This window comes from Pan paniscus, chromosome 1 (genome assembly GCF_029289425.2).
Source record: "Pan paniscus chromosome 1, NHGRI_mPanPan1-v2.0_pri, whole genome shotgun sequence".
NCBI lineage: Eukaryota > Metazoa > Chordata > Mammalia > Primates > Hominidae > Pan > Pan paniscus.
In genome coordinates, this window is record NC_073249.2 from 39,802,467 (window position 1) to 39,824,378 (window position 21,912).

The 21,912-nt window shown below is 46.2% G+C and overlaps 1 protein-coding gene and 1 long non-coding RNA gene across 4 annotated transcripts in view; one reads left to right on the forward strand and one right to left on the reverse strand.

Moving 5' to 3' along the window:
* CAMK1G (calcium/calmodulin dependent protein kinase IG) overlaps positions 1-15,073 on the reverse strand; it is a 30,316-nt gene extending 15,243 nt beyond the window's left edge. For 2 of the 3 annotated variants that reach the window (XM_055108589.2, XM_003831205.4), the window contains exons 1-2: positions 14,930-15,073; positions 3,596-3,716 (exon numbers count right to left, since the gene is read on the reverse strand). In XM_055108589.2, coding sequence (XP_054964564.1) covers positions 3,596-3,687 — 92 coding nt within the window. In that variant the 5' untranslated portion in view covers positions 3,688-3,716; positions 14,930-15,073. The other variant, XM_003831206.4, reaches the window with a different exon arrangement.
* On the forward strand, positions 7,756-21,546 carry LOC117977053 (uncharacterized). The gene is made up of 3 exons (XR_004667952.3): positions 7,756-12,487; positions 20,963-21,203; positions 21,321-21,546. It is a non-coding gene; the product is annotated as an uncharacterized LOC117977053 (long non-coding RNA).
* The last annotated feature ends 366 nt before the right edge of the window (positions 21,547-21,912 follow it).

The following is a 21,912-nucleotide window of genomic DNA, read 5'->3' on the forward strand; positions in this document are numbered from 1 at the left end:
CATTGTCATGTGGGCGCTGCTGAGTTATGTTGATGGCAGGTGTATCTGACATGCTAATGTGCTTTCTAATTTAAAGACCATATTGGAAGAAAAAGATCCCACCACAGATTCAGGGGCTAGGCAGGTGTTATTTCCTGGTTCTATAGTTTGGGAATGACCCCTAGAGACAGAGACTCCACTGCAGCTGTGGAGAGATTTCTTCACTTGGCATGCCCACTAAAAAGAAGCCACTACAGAGTCAATTCATGTCACTTTCAATGTGACTCAGCATGGCACACTGGAGTGGCAGCTGGAGGTAGCAGAGGGGACAGAGTGCAGATACAGTGAGAACAAAAAGACTCGTCTCTCAATTTTGGGTGGTGGTGATCACCCTGTACCAGTTAGAGGCCAGGGTGCTGAGCAACCTCTCATTCATTCAGTAGGATCTGCAAAGACAAAAGAGAGAACCTAGCAGTCTCTGAGGCAGGCTCTGAAGACAGAGCAGGTGGAACCAATGGGAATACAGGGCAGGATTCCAAATTACAGGCCTCTTGGTTTGAAGGGGGTCCTCTGGAGATCAGGCTATCAGACCAGGTACAGATGCTGAAGCCTGATTGTTCATGTTAGAATCTCAGCTTTTGGGATAAAAAGTCACTTAACTCTCATATTCCCAGTTTCCTCATCTGAAATGTGGGAGTATCAATAGTATCTGACTCACAAGGTTGTTTAGAAGATTAAATGACTTGATATATGTAAAAAGCTTAAAAGTGTTTCTGACATCTATTAAGACTGTAAGTGTTAGATACTATTATTATCATCACTATTATTTGAATACCATTATGAAGAACACCCAGTAGTACAAGAGGAGAGAGAATCTAAGTAAGGAAACAGCTGAGCCATCCTTGACCCTGCCATCTGGATATGCTAGAATGAAAGCCCAATAGGAGTCAAGCTTCTATAAGGACTTTTAAAATCTGCATTAGAAATTACTTGGTGTTTCCTGTGTCTGAGTTTCCTGTTTTCCCAGCTGCACTTGGAACTGAGTTAATCAAAGCCGCCCGAGCTTGCTCTATTCATCCATTCACTTACTCATCCCTTCAACCAAGATTTATTGAACACCTACTGAGTCTTAGACACTGGAAATTAAAAGGTGAGTGTTTCCATTCTTAAGAAACCTGTAGAATAGTGAGGAACAGGGACAAGTAAGCAATTAGCATTTGATTTGAAAAATGCTATCAGGCATTCAATGAATGTTTATTGAACTGATGGAACCTCTCTGTGTCAGGCACTAAGATTAGTATTGGTCTAGCTTGGAATTCAATGTGAAAGACAGATACATACACAACACATAAGAATGACATATTAAGAGACCACAGAAAATGGACACTTAAGACAGGGCCCCTGCTATTGTTGGGCAGGTTGTGCAGTGCAACAACTCCAGCAGGTGCCATTCACCTTGAAGCCATCATACATGTTCATATGATAATTATTCTATTTCCTGCCTGAGCAGACATCAGGCTAGATAAAAGAGCACCTTTTTCATAATTTGTACACTTGACCACTCTCCACCACAACCCACTGTGGTAACTCTGTGGGGTCTGCCTGGGAATACTGGTCTTCATCCTGAGCACCACTGAGATGTCTTCTCTTTCGCTCAGCTCTAACTTCTGCAACAGCTGTGACATGCCTCCTGTCTTGTCCTCCTGCTCCCTTCAAATCACTGCTGAGCTAGGTACATTAGAACACCAGAAGCACTTAAAATATAGATTCCTGGCTGCTGCATCCTATCTCCCAAAATTCCAGTTTAGTGGGTCTGAGACCAGGGATCTATTTTTCAAAAATCACCCATGCTAAAAGGAATTGTTGTTCACTTTCTTGAGTGTGACAATGATATTGTAGATATATGTGAAAATGCCTTTATTTTAGGAGATGTAAACAGAAGATTCAGAGGTGACATGTCATCATGTTTGCAACTTATTTACAAATAGTTCAGTGCTCAGTACGTGTGTGTGTGTGTGTGTGTGTGTGTGTGGTGTGTGTGATGTAAAATACATACTCTACAGTGAAATGTTAACAACGTTGAATTTAGATGGTGGGTATACTGACGTTCATTTTATCATTATTTCACCTTTTCCTTATGTTTCAACATTTTCACAGTTAAAAGTTGGAGGCATAAACTCTCCAGATGACTCCGACGTTCTCCCAGGTTTAGGTGCTGCTGTGTGGTAGACTTCACTGAGCTCTAAGAGGGAAGGTGTGTCTGTCTTTTGAGTCCTACAGCACAAGTCTAGCAGACGGTAAATTCTTGTCAACCTGGGCTCCCTTCTCTCCTCTCCTCTGGATTTTTGGGACACTTAGCAAATCATTTCTGACTTACTCATGAGGCTTGTCTCTTTCTCCTGCCAAAACCCCCTCTCTGGTCACTCCCATCTTGGTAAAGGCCTTTGATGGAAGGCCAATGCTCTCATGACCAGCACCCCGCTGGGATCCTCCTGCACTTGCACAGCCTGACAACCTGCCTGTGCCAGGAGGGCCCAGAAGTGTCTTCTCTGTCTACGGCATGAGTGTGGGCAGCCGTCATTGCCCGAGGTCACTGCCTTCTAGTCAGTGCAAAGTGAAGTGGCATTGGCGACAGAGAAAGCTTACCCGGATGGACAGCCCGCTGGCTGCTCTTCACTGCCCAGGCCCAATTAGCCTAGACTAATTAGCTGACCAGCTGGGGTTCTGAGGGGTTTGGGGGCCAGTGGCCTGGAGCTGCTGCCAGCCTGCGTCAGAGTCTGCAGCCTCCCAGGGGAGAGGCAGGACTAAGTGGGGAGTCAGTTCCAGACAAACTGTCTCTGATCTGCCAGCCGTGTAATCATCTTCAAGGGGCAGGCTCAGACACCCTGCAGGCTGGTAGAGGTATGGACTAGAGCACAGCTGAAACACTTAGATATGGAGGAGGGAGGATGGTGGTGCAGGGGGCTGATTCAGGTGTGTGTGACCCACGAGCTCCCTGGGCCTCAAAAGCCCCTTCTGTTCCAGTTAGAGCAGAAGAAGAGGTTGTTCACTGCTGGAGAAATGAAGATGCTGGGGGAGGAGACTGGGAAAGTTCTAGTGTCACTGGACCTCCAGAAGTGCTCTCCAACTCCCCTCTCCTGTGACAGCGGCAAGAACCCACAAACCGGCACAGATCTGGAAGGAGGAGAGGGTCATTGCAGGTGGGTCAGAAGGAGGCAAACCCTGGGGGAAAGGGACTGGTATTCCCTGAGAGCTCCAATTTTGTTTTGTTTTGAGACAGTCTCGCTCTGTCACCAGGCTGGAATGCAGTAGCGCAATCTCGGTTCACTGCAACCTCCGCCTCCTGGGTTCAAGCAATTCTCCTGCCTCAGCCTCCCGTGTAGCTTGGACTACATCCAATGTATTAAATCATCTTTGGTATTACCCAAAGTACCTGCCACCCACTCCACCCACCATCCTCCAGGCCACAAAACTCTCCCTAAGTCCCTTAAATAAATCGAAATGAAGTCACAGCAGCCTCAGTCCAGTTCATCAATTGCTGCCAGCAGAGAACAACTCTTCTAACCTCCCACTGCAGGCAGCCCAGCCCACCCGACCTCACAGCCCCAGGACTTACGATCCCAGCACTTCCATAAAAATGAAGGTTTTCCGGATGTTGGTGGTCTGTTTCTTCCAGGAACTGCAGTCATCTTCTTCCTTTCGACCCATTGCCTCCAGAGTTGAAGCTTCTGAGGATGCTTTATTGCAGGGAGTGGGAGAAGGAGGAGAAAAAAGGTCTGGTCAGCTGCTTTCTCAAACAAGATTAAAAACAGGCTGCAATACTGACATCTTTCTGTAATTATCAGAAGGAAGGATTAGGAGCAAACCTGGATAACTGGCAAAAGTGAAACTATCTCCACACTTGCTTTCAAAAATTACAAGGACAAATTCATGGAATGCCTACTACATGTGCACTATGCTTGCTGCATGCTCACATCAGGGCAATAGTAAGTACGTGTGTAGATAACCTGGGAATATCCACCTTGAGGGGATCTGAGCTGAGCTCAGGCATGTCCTGTGTTTTCCAAATGATAGTCACAATGTTTACTCAGACTACAGAGTCAGCCAGGCTTCCTCTCTAATGTCACAACTCTGCCACCTCCCTCAATTTTTCTCGCTAGTACCTCTCTCCCACCTGTTATGGGTTAAATGAATGAGTATTGTGCTGTTTTTGTAACTCCTACAACATTTAGCACAGTGCTGGGCAAATAGTTATTCACGAAAATCTAAATTGAATCATTTCCTAAATTTATATCAGAGTTCTGGAGTTACCATATGTATTCAACAGTTAACCAATATGTATTTAGCACCTACCGTGTGCAAGGTGCCGATGGGTACTGATAACAACACAGATGCTGGCCCTGCCTTCATGGGGCTGCCAGCCTGAAGGAGACGGGCAATGGGCAAGTAAAGTCATACGTGTACAGTTACAAAGTGTGGGGAAAATTATGAAAGACAAAAACCTGGGTTTGTCATAGAGATAAACAGGGAGGGTCTTCTTTAGATAAAGGCCAGGGAAGGCCTCTTGAGCAGGTCATATTTAAGCTGAGACCCAAAGTTTGGGAAGGAGCCAACCAAGCAAAGAGCATGTGAAGGAGCTTCTGTGCAAAGGAAATAAAACACCAAAGCTGGAAGGGAGGAAATAGCATAGTGTACTCCAGAGCCTGAAGGGGCAGTGTGGCTGGTGCAGAGTGAGCTCCGTATGGTGGGGGGTGGTGAGTGGGTAGGAAGAGGCAGGCAGGGGCGGACAATAAAGGGCTTTGTAGACTCTGTTTAAGACATTGGATTTTCTTCTGGGTGAGATGGGAAGACATGAAGGATTTTTAGCAGGGGAGTTATTACACCATTGATGTTTTAAAGAGTTCACTCTGGCTGATCTGTGAAGGGAGTGGAGGGGGCAAGAGTTGCAGCATGGAAAACGGGTAGGGGACAGAAGTCTAGGAGAGAGATGATGGTGGCTCGGGCCAGATGGGAGTGAAGGAGAGAATGATGAACCTGGGATGTATTCTGGGAGTCCAGTTATCTACAGTATTAGGCGATGTGTCATATGGTGGGGCAGACGGAGTCTGAGAGGACTCCCATGTTTCTGGCAGGAGCATCTGGGGTTGGTTGGGGGGGTGCCCTGACTGAGCTCATGAATACTAGAGAGAAACATGTTTTTGGGGTGGGGTTAAATGGTTGGAGGGAATCTCTGTTCCTTTGGATATTCCACTCTGTCTACCCCCTCCAACAACTGATGGCAGGGTACCAGGTGTCCAGGAGTGATGAGTGAGACACCATTTCTGCCAGCACCCTCTCCCTCATACTCCTTGAACCTGATGGAGAAATAGGAAAATATGCCTAATAGCTGCCCCTCTTGGGCAATAACCTTCCTTCCCCACTCGAGAAAAACTACTTGTAGACTCTATGGGGTCTTCTATTAATAATAGCCTTTGAACAAAAAGAAAGTTTGTTCCTCTACAATTCAGCATTAAGTGAAGAGCATAGTTTTGGAGGCCAACCTGAGTTCAAATCCTACCTTTGCTAGTTACCAGTTAAATGGCCTTGCCTAAGGCAAGTTACTAACCTCTTTGAATCTATTTCCTTATCTGTAAAGTGGGGACAAAACCCTTTAAGATATGGTAAAGGTTAAATGAAATGGTGCACATACAGACATTGATACACATGATAAACAGTTGTTTCTTTTTTATTTTTATTTTTTTTCTGTTCTGCTACAATCTTAAACAGTTGTAACAGAGATAATATTCTGGAGACATTTATTGATGTATTTCATTCCTGATAATCCACATCTGGAGGACTCGTGGTAAAATAGGTTTCATGGAATAGAGGGAAACCTCTTCTGCCATTAAAACACAACTGTGAGACTTGGACCCCTGGGAATAAGAAGAATATGATACAAGCGAGGCTCTTGGCAGAGGGGAAGAGGAGGTGGAAAGATGGATACTTTTGGTCCAAGTAGATCCTGGAAAGGGGATGGGGAGACAGATGGTGTAGTTTTCCAAAGCACAGATCTTTGCTTTCGCTCTCTTGGAGTAGAGCATCTGGTCAGGAATTGGGAGACAGGTGACATGGATGGGGTGGCTTACCAGGACCCTGCTGGTGGGAGGCTTTAAGCCTAGGAGGAGCGCTGCCTGCAACCACATCTAACAGGGCAGTGAGGAATCATGGGGAGGCCTCGAGGGAGGAGGTGAGTTGAGATAGTGCCTCATGCTGGGCAGAGACTCCAAAACCTCCCCAGGGCCGGCTCATGTCAGCTTATGAGAGTCAGCTGTGCACCTCTCTGGTGTTAATGTTGGCAGCTAGAAAGTGACCACAGTAGGAGTACTGGAGTTTTTTTTTTTTTTTTGAGACAGAGTCTTGCTCTATTACCCAGGCTAGAGTGCAGTGGTGTGATCATTCCTTACTGCAGCCTCAACCTCCTGGGCTTGAAGTAATCCCACCTCAGCCACCCTAGTAGTTGGGTCTACAGGCATGCATCAACACGCCTGCCAAATATTAATTTTTTTTCCAAAGACAGGGTCTTACTCTGTTGCCCAGGCTGGTCTCGAACTCCTGGGCTCAAGTGACCCTCCCATCTTCGCCTCCCAATGTGCTGGGATTACAGGTATAAGCCATCAATCCCAGCCTAATAGGAATATTTACACCATGGACAGTGGCAACAGCTACAATCAGGGCTTCTGCCTGACTCCACCTCCCCCTTGCCCCAAGACCTGTCATTAAACATTTACCAGCTCATCGTGGCTCATGGCCCTATGAGGGGATGTAGAGCAGGTCACGGCCGGCTGGCTGGGGTTGGTGAGAAGAGACGGTGATGACCAGGGCTTTTCAGGTAAGCAAACAGCTGGGATCAGGGCCTTTAGTAGAGTATGTCAGTATGATCCCTGTGAACTAGTGGGACCAGTCATACTTCAGAGGTCACTAGTTAGCTTCTGATGAGATCCAGAGGACTGTGGAATCCAGGGTCCCTGATAAGTCTAAGAAGTCTGAGGCCCCCTTCTCCCATATGACAACAAGGTTTAGTAAATACCTTACAACATAAAATGCCACTTTGAAGTAGAGCAGGAAGAGGAAAGGCCATCTCAAGGCTATGTTTTCCTGAAAGGCATAAGGTCAGCTAAACGAGACTCTTGAAACCCAAAGGGAGATTTATACGCTACAATGGACAAATTCAAACTTAAAGTTCCCCATTTCCCTTTTTGCTGCCTGATGGGATGGGAGTTCATGAGAAAGATTTATAAGAAATAGGAAGCTGCATTTTTTTGGTGTACATTTTAATAATGTGTCAACTTGCAACCTGGCTATATAATAATTGGTGGCTATTTATTATTAAAAAATGCATGTGAGAAACTCCTTCATGATTGACCTAGTTGAATATACATCTGGTAGCTTGTGTTTGGGTCTTCTGGCCCATTTGCTGATCTGCTCCTCTTGGCAGGGTGGCAGCCCAGAGGGACCACAGCAGTTCAGGATGCAGGCACTGGCCAGAGGAGGTCTCACTGGCAGTGGTGGGCTGACACTTGACTTCGAGGGCACGGTACACAAGGTAGAGACAAATGGACCCTGACTGGTGGAGATCTCTCTGAGGAAGATGGAATATAAGAGTCGGGGGATATCTTTAGCCAGATGCCCTTCTGTAGATCCTGAGTCCCAAATCTAGCAGCTTCCACTTATCAGGGTGCTTGGCATCTAGAATGCATGAACTTTCACTCGCTTTACAGGCTGCAAAAAGAAAAATGGGGTACTTTAAATTTGAGATTGTCAATTATTGCATGTTAATCTTATCAGGTTTAAAGAGTCTCATTTAGCTGACCCAGTCTCCAGGGGGCATCAAAAATACTTCTTGCTGTGCGGATACACTGCTGCTGGTAAGTCTTGAATGTAGGGGATGAGGGCGAAGGTTTGAACATTTAACAAAGCAAAATCAGCCGCCTATGTGCCTCCCCCACCCTTGCTCTCTCCCCTCTCCACAGAACAACAGGGCTGTGGATGCTGCTTTTCCAGCCAATGAAGAGCCGCCTTCCAGCTCTGGGACCAAGAGCCAGGCGTCCATCACTCCCCCTTCCGGAGCTTCCATGGAATGACGGCCTGTTCTCCAGGAGGCTGCACCACCTCATTAGCAGATCTGTACTCACTGTTCCTTCTTTCCCTTCTCTCTTAAATAGCTTTAAAAACATAGTATTCTTAGCCGAAGCTAGGCTATGAGAAAACATCTTTCCCGCCCACTCCTCCTCCCATACACTGAATCCTAACCATTTAGTTCCATCTTCAGTGCAATGTGGAAAACTCAAAGGCCCAGATCTGAAACCCCCATAGCTTTGGCTTTCCCTTCCCACCCCTCTGTAACCAGAGTGATCGCCTCAAGACTCCCATGCCCTGTGTGGTGGAGGTCTGAACAGTGGGCTTTGAAAGGGGTGCCCATGTTCCTTCCATGGCTGCATCCTGCTTCTTTCTGCTAAAGTCCTCCCCCTCCTCTCTTGACTTCTGTAATCTAGGCCTTTTCAGAGGAAAAGAAAACAAATTCTAAGGAGCTTGAAGCTCCAATATTGCTCTCATTTGTTTCCAAAGTACTCCCCGCCTCTCACTCTATTTCTGGCAACAATTTCCATTGGGTTTCAAAGCTCAGGAGCAGCCGCCACAGATTTCTCTGAGATTTAGGGCTGATTTTTCACATCGATAGCTCAGGAGACTTGGAGGATGTCGGCTTCGTGGCTGGTTCAGGCGCCTGGCACCTCAGCACAGCAAGATTCTCAAGAATATTCTGCAAAAATGGCTCCTAGCAAAGAAAATTACCTTATTCATGGAACTATCTTTGAGTTGTGGAGGTAATACTCCTTCATTCAACATTCATTTATTGAGTACTTCCTGTGTACACTTTGGGCTATAAATAGACATTTCTATGATAGGAGTCTGGCCTTAAAAGTGCTTACAATCAGGTTATGAAGACCAAACACAGATATATAAATAAGGAGCTAAGAATGCAGGCCAGTCTGCTTAAAGGACTGGGACCATGTATTACTCATCTTTGAAATCCTAGAACCTACTACTGTTCCTGGCACTCACTAAAGGTCCAGCCCATGGTTGCTAAATGAGTGAATGAGAGAAAAGCTTGGGGGTGGGTTGATTGGGGAGCGCATTGTGGAGGAGTTAGACTTAAGATGAGTATAGAAGGTGGGTGGATGTATTCTTTATATTGCTTTAGAGAGGAGCCTATAGCAAGAAGACCTGAGCCCTGGGAAGGGACCGCAGCAGGGCTTCCCTCTCTATAGTCCTTGCTGTGAGGCTCTGCCCATGGCACAGCAGCAGGAGAGGGTGGAATGGCCATAGAAGGCCAAATCTGCTTGGCTTCTTTCTTGTCATCATAATTTCAGGGACACTAGTGCCTGGGATGGGATCTGTGTCTGGTTCTTGGTCAGAAGAACTTCCCTGCAACACTAGACAAAGCTCTTCCTGACCATTCTACCTACAGTCCGTCTACCCACACCCAGAGTCACTCTCTCTTAGGTGAGCCAGTCCTTTCTTCTGTAATAAGTATGACAATCTCAAAGCACCCTGTTTACTTGTTTGAGGTTGATCTCCTCTATAGGAAGTAACTCCACACAGACAAAGACCTTGGCTATCTTGTTGCCTCCCTTGGGGCTAGTGCAGTACCTGCCTCCTGGTTAGTGCTCAATTGTATTTTTTGGATGAACTTCCTGGCCTCTTGGGGGAAAACTCTGCAGCTGTGGAGGAGGCTACAGAGGGGAAAGTTCTTCCTAAAGGTCAGGCAGTACAGCCTTGGGGTGGACGCTGCCTCTGAGTGCAGCCCTTTCCATGCTCCCAGTGGCAGGCTGTGTGATGCTTGCTTATGAGAAGCTGGTGAGAGATGCTTGGGCCATGAGCCCAGGAGGCAGATGCCCCTTCCATGGAGCTTCCCTGTCCTTCCTCCTTTTCCAGCTTCATTTAGTAAAGGGAGCACCACTAGCCCGAGATGGAACTCTCAGGCAGATAAGGTTTGTCTGCAGTGGCCTCCTCACTGTGGTCATATACCCTAAAACTGCCAGGTCACCTCATGACCCCACACTGGCCGATTCTCTCTCTGCACTCTCATGTCTGCCCCACTCTCCATGTGGCCTACCTACCCAAAGTTTTCTATTTGAGTTGCAGCCATTTAGGGACCTGCCCTGAGGTGCTTATTAAACGTATCAGCTGGGCTAATAGCTTAAAACTGTTACGCTCCTAATTAGGTGATCCAGAGTCTTAGGAGCATCACGTTATAATTCAAAGGCTTTCCATCCAATCCAATCCAATCCAATCCAATCCAATCCAATCCAATCCATTCCACTCCACTCTAATCCAATCCACTCCAATCCATTACAATGTGTGTACAGTGTAGGAACAATCATAGTGTTCCTAAACTGGGCATGGACAAACCAGAGGAGATGGGGACAGGGAAGGAGAGCATCTTTGAGTAGCACCTCTGCAATCTTAAGCTCACAGATAATGGTTCTCAGTTCTACCCATGGGAAGAGCAACCCTCCTTTTGCTGGTGCTGTCACTAGGGGCTTCTGAGCAAGGAGGCATGAATCACTCTGGGGCATAGTGAGCAGGCTCAGAGCCTTCTGGATCATGCCTGGCTCTTTTACTGACCTTAGAGGAATCAGTCTACCCTAAGACTACTTTATAGTCTCTGCTTCCGGGATTTTCCATTCTTTGGGAGCATGACTCAGAAAAGCCTATGGGCCTTGGGAGGGAGGTTATCAGTTGGATCATCTCTGATAAGAATGTGCTCTCTGCCTCCAGGCTGGGGCACACCGAATCATGGAAATCTATCAGCGCTTGGTTACAAAAGGGTAAAAGGCAAAAGTTGGGAAGTTTTCTTGCTGGGTCACACAATTTTCTAGACTCTGGTCCATATTGGACTTTATATCATCCACTGGGTTAAAAGAATACCAGAAAGAACCCAGACTTGTTCCAGTCTTGGTTTGATATCCAGTAGCTGTGCAGCCCCAGGCAGATCACCATACATCCCTGAGTTTCCATCCTCCTCTCTGGTGAACAGAGGAGATTGGACTAGATTAAAGTTCCCTGAAGTTTGCTTTTCAGTATCTTAGTCCTGGGTGACTCTCCGTGAGTAGGGTGGATTTGCTACCTCCTCTGGCCCCCTTCTTGGAGATTCACAATCCACATTAGCTTATTAAAGGCTCTGAGGACCATTAAAGACACATGCTGTTTAATCTGGCATTTCCCAAATTTCGTAGATAGTGAAATTCTTTCCTTCTGTAACACTAATATTAGTGTGCCGGGGATCTAGGGTTTCTCAGAGCATCCTTTGGAAAATGTAGACTAGGCCATCTCTAATGCTTTGTAATTCTTCATATTTTGCAGGGATAGATGAAATTTCGAGCAGCCCTCTGCCATCAGTCACAGTTTCACCCTCCTTGTGGTGTCATAGGTGAATGGCTGGGCCTGTGTCAGAACTCACTTCCAGTTCACGGGTTGCAACCCAAGTGGCTCATCTGCTTGCCAAAGCCGAGGCTCTGGAACCTAAAGGCTTCAGGAAGCTTCTGGCTGGAGAGAAACTCCAAGGACCACCCACTCCATTTCGCAGCCCTTCTGCCACTGCCATTCTGCATTTCAAAGATCAACTCTGCATGCCAATTTCTGTTCACAAAATGACCCAGGGAGAAGGTTTTTCAATTGTTGCCTGCAGTTTATTTAAGGCGCAAACCTACATTTAAGTTTAACAAAATCTCTCCTGCTGCAGTGACAAGCCATAATTTATGTGTTGCTTATGGTTTATTGTGTGCTTCTTACAGAGGATGTGAAGATCATTCTCTAGGGCTTCATGCGGTAGCTGAGAGGTCAACACACAGGGGCCATTGTAGAGAGCAGGGTATGCTGCTTATTCTTAATGTGCTGCTAAGTATATTGGGCCTTGGTTTCCTCATCTGCTGAATGTGAATAATGATCCCTGCTCTATTTCTCAGCATTCCTTTGGAGGGCTAATGCTTCAATGGGCACAAAAGCAGTTTGCAACCTCTAAAGTGCCATGCAGTGGGTCCAAATTATAGGCACATGAATTAAACACTAAGCACTGGAGAAAGAGAAAGGGAAACCAATAAGGACTTAAACAGGGTGAGCACGGGACAGGAGACAGGAATCTGCTATTTCTTCAGCTGGTTCCAGCTCCCACGTGCCTTTCACAGTGTGAGCATCTCATCTCACTGTGTTTCTAAAGTGTTTAAAGATATATGATTTTTCGTACATCATAGCCTGAATGCAAGCCAACTACTTCATCTGGTACTCAACCAAGAAAACAGGGAACTGTTGCAACAAGAGAGGAAATAATACTTCTGTTGGTTTTTTTCACAGGTGATATGCAGGTCTCCACTGGGGCACTTTTCTAAGGAGTTTTCAAGGTTAACGCTGACTGTGTGTCACACACCGCCTTCAAGCCCAATCCCATGCAAGAGGTGCCTCTTTTGTACAGGTTGGACGCTCATTACTATTAACCGTCCCAGCTAGGCACTCTACTCTGGCTTCCAGAAGGGGAGAGGAAGGATCTTTCCCCTACCAGGGATAGAGTACGAAAGGAAGGACAGGCTGAACTCAGGACGAAGGGCTGTGTCAGGAAGCTCTGAGTTACCAGCCTTTCCTCCAAGGACATGGGTTTGACAATCCTGGATAGTCCGTGCAGTCCCTTGCCTGCTTCAGTTTGCTTTCTTGCTGGCAGCCGCTCCCACTCAGCCCCAACCCCCTCGCCATTGACCGTGGCGGCGCGCCTGCAGTTGTAGCGCCAGGCACGCAGCCTGTTTGCAGACTCAGCCGCTCCCCTCATTCATGCTGCAGCTCATTCACTCGCTGGCGCTGGCAGGCTGCGGCTGGGCGCCGCCACTCGCGCGCACTCGTGTGGCAATTTATTTCTGGCCCTGTGTGCGTGTGTATGGGGGAGAGGGAGCGAGGGAGGCGCTCTCCTCTTAGAGGGGGATGCTTTTTCACTTCCAGGTAGAATCGCTCCCAGGCTTTATAGTATTCGCTGCCCTGGACCACGCCACCAGGTGGACCTGGGTGGGGCACCGCGCTAGGCACTTTGCATGCATTATCTTGTTTAATGCCCCACGGCCACCTTTCAAGGTAACCTCATTTTACAGCTGAGGTACTGATAAGTAGAAATGTTCAGAAAAATCCCCCACATCAAACAGATAGTGAATGATACAACTGAATTGGATTCCAACGCTAGTCTTCTCGTCACTGTACCACATAACCTGTTGCCTCTTTCCTGGTGGCGGTTGCTGGGATGTCACTCATCTCCACCTTCATCCTTATGATGCTGTAATGCAATCCTAACGTCTGACTGATTACCCTGGGAACACATGGCTCGGACAATCTTGAAAGGGCTGAATCCCTAAAGCACTCAGATTTCTCAGCATGGAGGCTGGGGACAGCATGTCTATTGCCCCAAGCCTCTCATGGTTCCAGCTCAAACCATTTCTCACTCTAACCTCAAGCTTCTTTCCCAAAGAGTACTTTCTGAAGAGTGCTCTTAATAAGCATCCACACACACACACACACACACCAGAGCAATCTGCAGCATCATGGAAAGTTCACTGAATTTATCAATAGATCTGGGTTCAGTTGCCACCACCATCACCAGCTTTGCAACCCCAGGCAAACCCTTTAACTTCTAAGCTTCAATGGTCTCATCTATACTAAAGGGGAAATAATACATGCCACACCATCTGATGGGATCGTCCTAAAGATGATTAATTATAAACACATTATAAACTGTAAAGTGTGGTCCCCATATCAGGTATTACTAAGCACTCTGTGTTACGGCCTGTTTCAGAGGTGGGTCTCATCTTTGGTTCTGGTTAAGCTTGGGTCAGCAGGAATGACAGGGACCTTGTTCTGTCTTCAGCTTATGATCTGGAAAAGATCATCTTCTTACCTAAGGCGGAATCTGCTTGACTCTCTTGACCCTTCTCAGAGACTTTCCTCATGATCAATTTATCTGACTCCAGAGCAAGAGGCTGGCCAGACAAGCACTGCAGCCAGACCAGCGTGAGCCCTGGCAGCCATCTCCGGGAGCCTCAGGGTTAATGTTTGTGCGTCAAAGTTACGTGGAGAGAAGGGGCCACGGTGTGGATGGGGGTGGTGGTGGTGGTGAATCCAGACCTCCTTTTAAGATCTTCACTTGAGAGGTAAACTAGGGAAGTTTAAAAACAGAAGGGAGGTAGACGCGCCCCTGGGGAAGGTGAAGGAAGCTGTCTTGTGACTGACAGCGATAGCTCGGCTGCGTTCTGCATCTTAACGCGGCTGAGGATAGGGAGCCTGAAGCCTGTCCACAGACCCCTCCAGGAGGGACTGAGGCTGACTCGTCTTCCTTAGGCTTGCAGAGCCACAGGCTGTTTACAAATCTTTTTGCCATTGGTTCTGCTAATCCTCCCAATAACCCAAAGAGGTCGGCAGAGAGGGCATACTTTATTTGATGGATGGGGTCAGAGAGGTTAACAGATGAAGGTTGAACAGGAGGGAGGGGTGCAAGAGAGCTGGAGGTCCTAACACCCCAGCAGATGGACGGGGTCCCTCTAGGCACAGAGCCTTGTCCCTAGAATGCAGGCATTGCAGGAGGGGCACATGAAGATATTTTTCTCCCTTTTCCCTGCCCAGAAGGGCAAAAGGCTTCCATGAAAGCCAGCCCAGGAGTGACGGACAGATAGCTCCGCCCGGACCCCCCATTCAGACTTATTTTCCAAGACAGCTATAACTCACCCTTGATGCCAAAAGAGTCAGGGAAGGCTGGAACTGGGGCTGAAATAAATGCCCAAGTTGCTTACAAAGTGGCTCTTCAAATCCACTCACTAGGTGCTGCACGCTTCCCATTAAGCAAGGAGACCCTCTAAAGCCAAGAAAAGAAGCAGGGTTGTCTTACCCAGGGACTCGGGAAGAATCCTGCTTGAGCTCCCACTCCAGCTCCTACAGGTCTGTGAGGATTAGCTGCTCCAGTGCTTTAACAATAAACCCAATTAAAGGGGAGGAATGCAGGAGTTTTCTTTCCCAGGACCGTAACCATGCAGCCTTAAAGGGGAGTAAAAGTAGCTAGGGTGGCTTGCATCTCTCTTTCCTTTCCTCGGCTCTGCTCACCCTCCCTCCCAGCGTGCAGTAATGAGTCTTATCCAGAAAAATGCTTGTGCATTTTTGCCTGGTGTGTGTGTGTGCGTGAGTCTGTGTGTGTGTGTGTGAAATTGTGTTTGCATTGATGTGTGTGATGGAAAGACAGAACGGAAGAATGAAAAACAAAAACATCAAATTATAAGTTCCCATTATCCTGAATGGGTGATGACAGAAAAAAATCAGAGAAGCTTTCTAGGATTGTCTGCCTCAGTTTCCTTTTTAACCCCTCAGGTGCTGGTGTATGTTGTCTAAAAACACCTCCCTGAAAAACAGAACATCTACACTGGCTAACATGTAGGGACTGAAGACAGTGTCCACCTTGCTTGTTATCTCTTACAGAACTGGGAGAAAGGGCCTTGGATGTCCCAAAAGGGGCCCCTCAGTTGGACGGTCTCACTCAATATCTTTGATATGTCTCATTTCCTCCAGAAGCTCAGCATTCTGGTCCCCAAACCTGTCTCAGTCCTAACCTATGAGACCCCAGGAAATCATTCCCCTCCTCCGGAAACTCTGTGCTCCCTCTGTTTCCTGTACTCATCTCTCCAACCTGGCCCTTGACCAAGGCTTCACAGTCTCCATCTTAGCTTCTCTGGGGCAGTCGCTTTACTGCAGATTTCTTTAAACTCTGTCATCTGCTCTCTTGTTTTCTCCTTCTCTACTCTCTCCTTAAGGTTACCATCTACTCACAGAGTCTATTACCATCTTCATAAGAATCTCCTCAGTCAACACCCCACCTGGGTTATCATGCTCAACCTCAACATCCAAATGCCCACTGTCACCTACAAACAAGGCTGAATGTGTTATGGCCACCCTCAAACCCACTCTCCTGTTTTCCCCAGCTAGGCTAATGAGCTACCATCTTCCAAACACTCAACTGAGAAACTCCAGGGTTTGCTTTGTTTGTGTTGCCTGTTTAATTTGTCTTCCAAACCCATCCAGCTCTTATGCACTTCCATTTGTTCCTTGACATTAGCTTTTAACTTGTACCATTTCTTTTGTGTCATCTTGTTTTTTGAATAAATAACATATTCATATTGGCAAGAAAAGGACCATATTAAAAGGCATACATTGAGATGTGTTACCCCCTTCTACTCGTTATCTGTCCCTTGACCCTGACATTGCCCTCTATAGGTGACCACTTTTATTATGGTATTTCTTTATGCAAATACAAGCAAATATTCACCTCTATGATCTCAGTTCAGGCCTTCAACCTCCCACCCAGGTAGAACTGTGATAGGATAGGGTGAGATGATGCAGTAGGATAGTTAAAAGTGGCTCTGGGGAAGACTTCTAGGTTGGATTCCTGGGTCTTCCATTGACAGATATGTGGCCTTGGGAAAGTGGCTTAACCTTTCTATGCCTCAGTTTTTCCATCTGTAAAATGGCATAATTATTAAACTTATTTCACACACTAGTAGGGTGGAGCGAGACAGAATGCAGCTGCTTAGAACAGTGGCTTGCACATGGTAAGCACTTAATAAATTTTAGCTATGATCATTCTTTATCTGCCATAGTCTGAATATTTATGTCCCCATCCAAATTCATATGCTGACAGCTAATCACCAGTGTGGTGGTATTAAAACATGGGGTTTGGGGGAGGTGATGAAGTCATGAGTGTGGAGCCCTTGTGAATGGAATCAGTGCCCTTATAAAAGAGACCCTAGAGAGCTGCATTGCCCCTTCCACTATATGGGGACACAGAGAGAAGGTGCCTTCTACGAGTTAGGAAGTGAACCCTCATCAGGCATTGAATTTGCTGGGCCTTCCAGCCTCCAGAATGGTGAGAAATATATTTCTGCTGTTTACAAGTTGCCAGTTTATGGTATTTTGTTACAGCACCCTGAATAGACTAAGACAGTCTACAATGTAACTTTCATTCTAGAATTACCTCAATAAAACATACTGCTTCCTCATCAAAAACATTCATTGTCTACAGAATAAAATCCAAACACTTCAGCCCATCATTGAAAGCATTCCAGGATCTAGCACAAAGCTATCCTTCCTCCACTGCATCTCTCTTTCTACCCATGTGACACTCCAGCCACACCATATGAAACACTTATTTCTAACATAACACTCACACCAAAACTCCTGACCGTCGTTTATCCTGATCTGTTGGTTAAGAAAATGCCCTTTCCTCATTCTCCACCTATAGAAATTCTATAGATTCAAAAATTCCACATCCAGAAAGCCTTCTAAGATTTCCTCCCCCACTGACAACTGATCACTCCTCCCTTTGGAGTGTTCCCAAAACTCTTTGTCTACAACTCTTCTTAGTTCTTAATCTTTTTTTGCCTTGAATTCTAGTTTGTTTCCTGTCTCCTTTTTTAAATTGATAGTTATTTAAGGGCTGTGATTCTGCCTGTATTTCTTGCCCCTCTTTTTTCTTTCCTCCATCCTCCTCCTGTGCCTGGCTTTGCAAATGTTTATTGGACCTGATAGATTTATCAGCCCTCAGGGGTAGAAAGGCCTTTGATAGTCATCATAATTAAGTAAGATATGATTTGCTAATTATTGGTACATAAGTAAGTACTTAATAAATGGTAACTATTATTAGTATTGAAAGTAGGAATAATAGCATATTATTGTTATTGCTACAACATCCCATTTATTGCCTAGACTCTCTGGGTAGAGCATCCCCAACTAAGCTGCTGTCCTCCTCCTGTTTGCACACTCTGGAGCTGGGGAGTTTATCATAGCCTAAGACAGCCAAATAATGCCCATGGGCATTGACACACATTACAAAGTTTATCTCTAGAGGAAGCTGAATTCTGCTTCTCTGAAGACTTTCCCAGCACACGCATACATATACTCATTCCTTAAATATTTATCAAATGCTGATGTATACTAAGTATTGGGGATCTGAAACCAGACCTAGTTCCTATGTTCATACAATTTTTACTGTCCAAGTGTGTGAATCAGTCAACTCTGCACCTTGTAAGTCACTCTGATGAAAGGATGAATCGGAAAGGAATTGCCTGTTGTCATCAGACCACCAGAATCTTCTTTCTTTCCCATTCCCTCCAATTCACCTGCACCCTGCTGGGCTGGACAAGCCACAGAACCAGGAATGAATTCTCTGCTGTGGAAACAGAAATAGGTTCAGCAGATGTCTGGTGCCAGAGGAGAAAGCATTGCCTCTTAATGATGAGGTCAGAAGCCAGATCACCTTGCAAGCACTGACCGGGCCATACGCCAATCACTGGAGGCCTAGCGAGGAGGCAGAGCACCCATTGCTCAAATATTAGAACTGATGACTAGAGAACTGAGGGGGCATTTAGTAATGTCTCTCAAGGACGTGGAAGAGAGCTTTTGTCATTACAGCACAGGTATAAGCATGCACATACACAAAAACACGCATGTGCACATGCGTGGTTGCAGTTTTGCCCAGTTCATATTCTTTTAATGGCCTTATCTCTATGTTTTTCTCAACTGACAATTTGACCAAATATTTATTAAACATCAACTATGTGCCCAGGACAGGAGAAAAGACAAGCTACAGAATAACAATTGGAGATCATTCAATAGCTAAATAAGGTATTATTAATTTACATTGTTCCCAGAGATAGGGGTCATGGAAAGATTGCTGCAGGATGGAGATATCAGGAAAGGTTTTATAGAACAAGTTGAATCTGCATATTAAGGATGAGTGGGACCAGATTCGGGAGGCGTCAGTGGTGGGTGTGGTAGAATTAAGAAAACACAGAGATTTGAATACCTACACAAAATCCATACTGGAAATGATGAGACAGCTTTGCAATGTCACAAGTGACACTGGCAAAGGGGAAAGTGGCCATATAGAACCTGATAGTTATATCCACCACTCCCATCCGACCACGCTTACCCCTCCAAGTAAACAAAATAAGCGGTCCTCTTAAGGTTTGGTATAAGGAGGAGAAAAGGGAGATGCGCTCATGAGGACAGAGCAATCCTTCCTCTGTTTAAAAGCAGATTCTTGCGTCACCTCCTTTCTGTATTGTCTTTTACATTTAATTAGATCTCCAGATTGAGCTTTCTGGACAGCCAAATGACAAGACATGGTGATGTGCCAGGGTGGAAGAGGGAAGGGAAAATGAATCAGGAGAAAGAATTGGCTACATGAGAAGTCAGAAAAACCAACCAAAAAATTGCATGTGTAAAGGCCCTGGGGTGGAAAGGAGCCATACCTGCTGGGGAAAGACAGAGTAGTGCATTGTGACTGGGCAGGTAGAGTAGTGGGGAGAGTAGCCCAAATGCAGCTGGTGAGGCAGGAAAAGGAGCAGATCGTGCAAGGCCTTGAAGGCATGATAGGACAGATAATGAGGAGGAAGAGGGGCCACCAAAGAGCAAATATCACTTATTTCAAAACATATCTCCAGTTGGAGGTTGGATAACAAAGAATAGAATGTGCTCCTGATCAGCGAAAGAGGGCTGGAGGGAGGGAAAGGAAATTATAGGACCATAGAGATGGACTGGCTCACAGGCGTGAATCAATGCAAGACTCGCTGCTTTAGTATTTATTTATGTTAAAAATAAGACACCAGACTGCTAGTATTTCCAGGAATAGATATTTTACACTGCTGTGTCTTGGACAACATTGTTCCTGCAGCCTGTGAAATGTTCATCTTTTATTTGAGCTGGATCTTTAAAAACTCTCCTCTCCTGAGCATCCTTCCCTGGGTCCACAGGCAAATGATGACTCTCTCGCTTTTCTTCCAAAGCTCTTGCATCTCTGCAATGGCACCTGCCCTACTCTGCTTGGGTTAAAATTGGTATGATACATGTCAGGGTTGCCGCTTAGATGATAAGCCCTCTGAGGGTAGAAACCAGGCTTCAATGACCTCTACACTTCCACAAAGTCCTGAAAATTGAAGGGCTAAATAAATCCTAAAAATGAGAGTTTTCTGGTGTGTCCTGAGTTTGACACCATTTGCCATTTGACACCGTGGAAGGGAGGAGGAGGACAATGGATGGTAAGTACATGGGCTTTGTATTAGTCTGTTCTCACGCTGCTAATAAAGACGTACCAGAGACTGGGTAATTTATAAAGGAAAGAGGTTTAATGGACTGGGGAGGCCTTGCAATCATGGCAGAAGGCAAGGGGGAGCAAGTCATGTCTTACATGGATGGCAGCAGGCAAACAGAAAGAATTTGTGCAGAGGAACTCCTCTTTATAAAAACATCAGATCTCACGAGACTTACTCACTATCACGAGAACAGCATGGGAAAGACCCATGATTCAATTACCTTCCACTGGGTCCCTCCCACGACATGTGAGAATTATGGGAGCTACAATTCAAAATGAGATTAGGGTGGGCAACACAGCCCAACCATATCAGGCTTACCATGGGCTGCCCCCATGGACACACAGAATCCTGAAGAATGTACAAAATGGCCCATTGTTTGGTTTGTGTTGCATCTTCCAATTTCTTTAGATGCTGCAGAGAGTTGTGGTCAGAGGTGGGCCATTCATCCAGGATGTCTGGCTGAGTCCTCATGGCCACTCTGCCTAGGAGGAAGGTATCAGCTCTTCCCACCTGGACTTTCTTCTTTTCTCCTGTTTCCCTGGGCCTCTCCATCCTATGTATTCTTTCCCAGATTCTTTAATCCTCCTCCTCAGCCTCTGCCAGTGTTCATCAAGCATTTGGTTATGTCTAACTGTACCTTGGGTGATGTGGGGGTAGCAGGGGATCTTGCAGGTGGAATGTCTACAAGGTGTGATTTGTGTCTATGTGCTAAAAGAATCTATCACCTCTACTGCTTTAAATCATATTCCCAAATGACCCCAGGCTGGGTCTATGTCATGTTCCAGGAAGAGTTGGTGGAGGACAGGATGAATCTCATCACCCTTGGCTTCTGGTTTCTGGCTATGACCTAGTCACTTCCTATGGGAACCTGCTTCTGATCCTCAGCAGAGACTAGAGGACCTTTCACCTCTGCATCCTTCATTATCCACATGCATTTCTGTATCCAGAGCTGGAGGCATTTGCAATGACTCTCCAAGGTCACCAGGATGTGGCCTGGAAAGGCCAGCAGGAGTGGAGTCAAAGGAAGTGGGTAGTCATAAGTATCCCTTGCCTCATCCAAACTTTTATCAAAGCTACCTACAATGTATCCGATTGAGCGATTCCATTTTAACCTTGTTTTTCTGTTTCTTCCCAACCCTCTAGGGAATACACAAGTAACAAAGGGAGAAATTGCAACAGTGAGAATTTCACTAAGGAATCTAGCCCATGTCATCATGTTTACAGACAGCCCTGGATTCAACTTGGGACTGGGGCTTGGGGAACCTGGCACCTTTATTAGCTGGGTAACCTGGGATGAGTCTAACCTTCATGATTTATCTTCTCATCTGTCAAATTGGGCTAAAGATCTCAGTCTACCCCAGGAGTCTACTGTCAGGGTCAAATAAAACGAAAGAATGTGTATAAAAACATCAAAAGTAATGTCACCTTTGTCCCCTACCCCTAGAATCTCGAGTCTACCTACCTCCAGGTGCTGCTCCTCCCTGCCCCGCTGGGACACGGTGATTTCCCAGCAGGATTGCTCTGTGGGAGATGGGATGGCCAGGCTCCCTCACTCCCAAGAATGAGCTGCACTGCCCTCTAGTGACAGTGCCCTGTCTAGCAACAGGCCCAGAGTTGCCTGTGTCCTCCCCGCTGGCTGACTGGTGGGGAGAACGGATTTTTCTTGGTGGCACTGTGTCTGACCAACCCCTCCTTCTGCCTTGCCTCACAATTCTCCATATTTCTTCTGTATAAG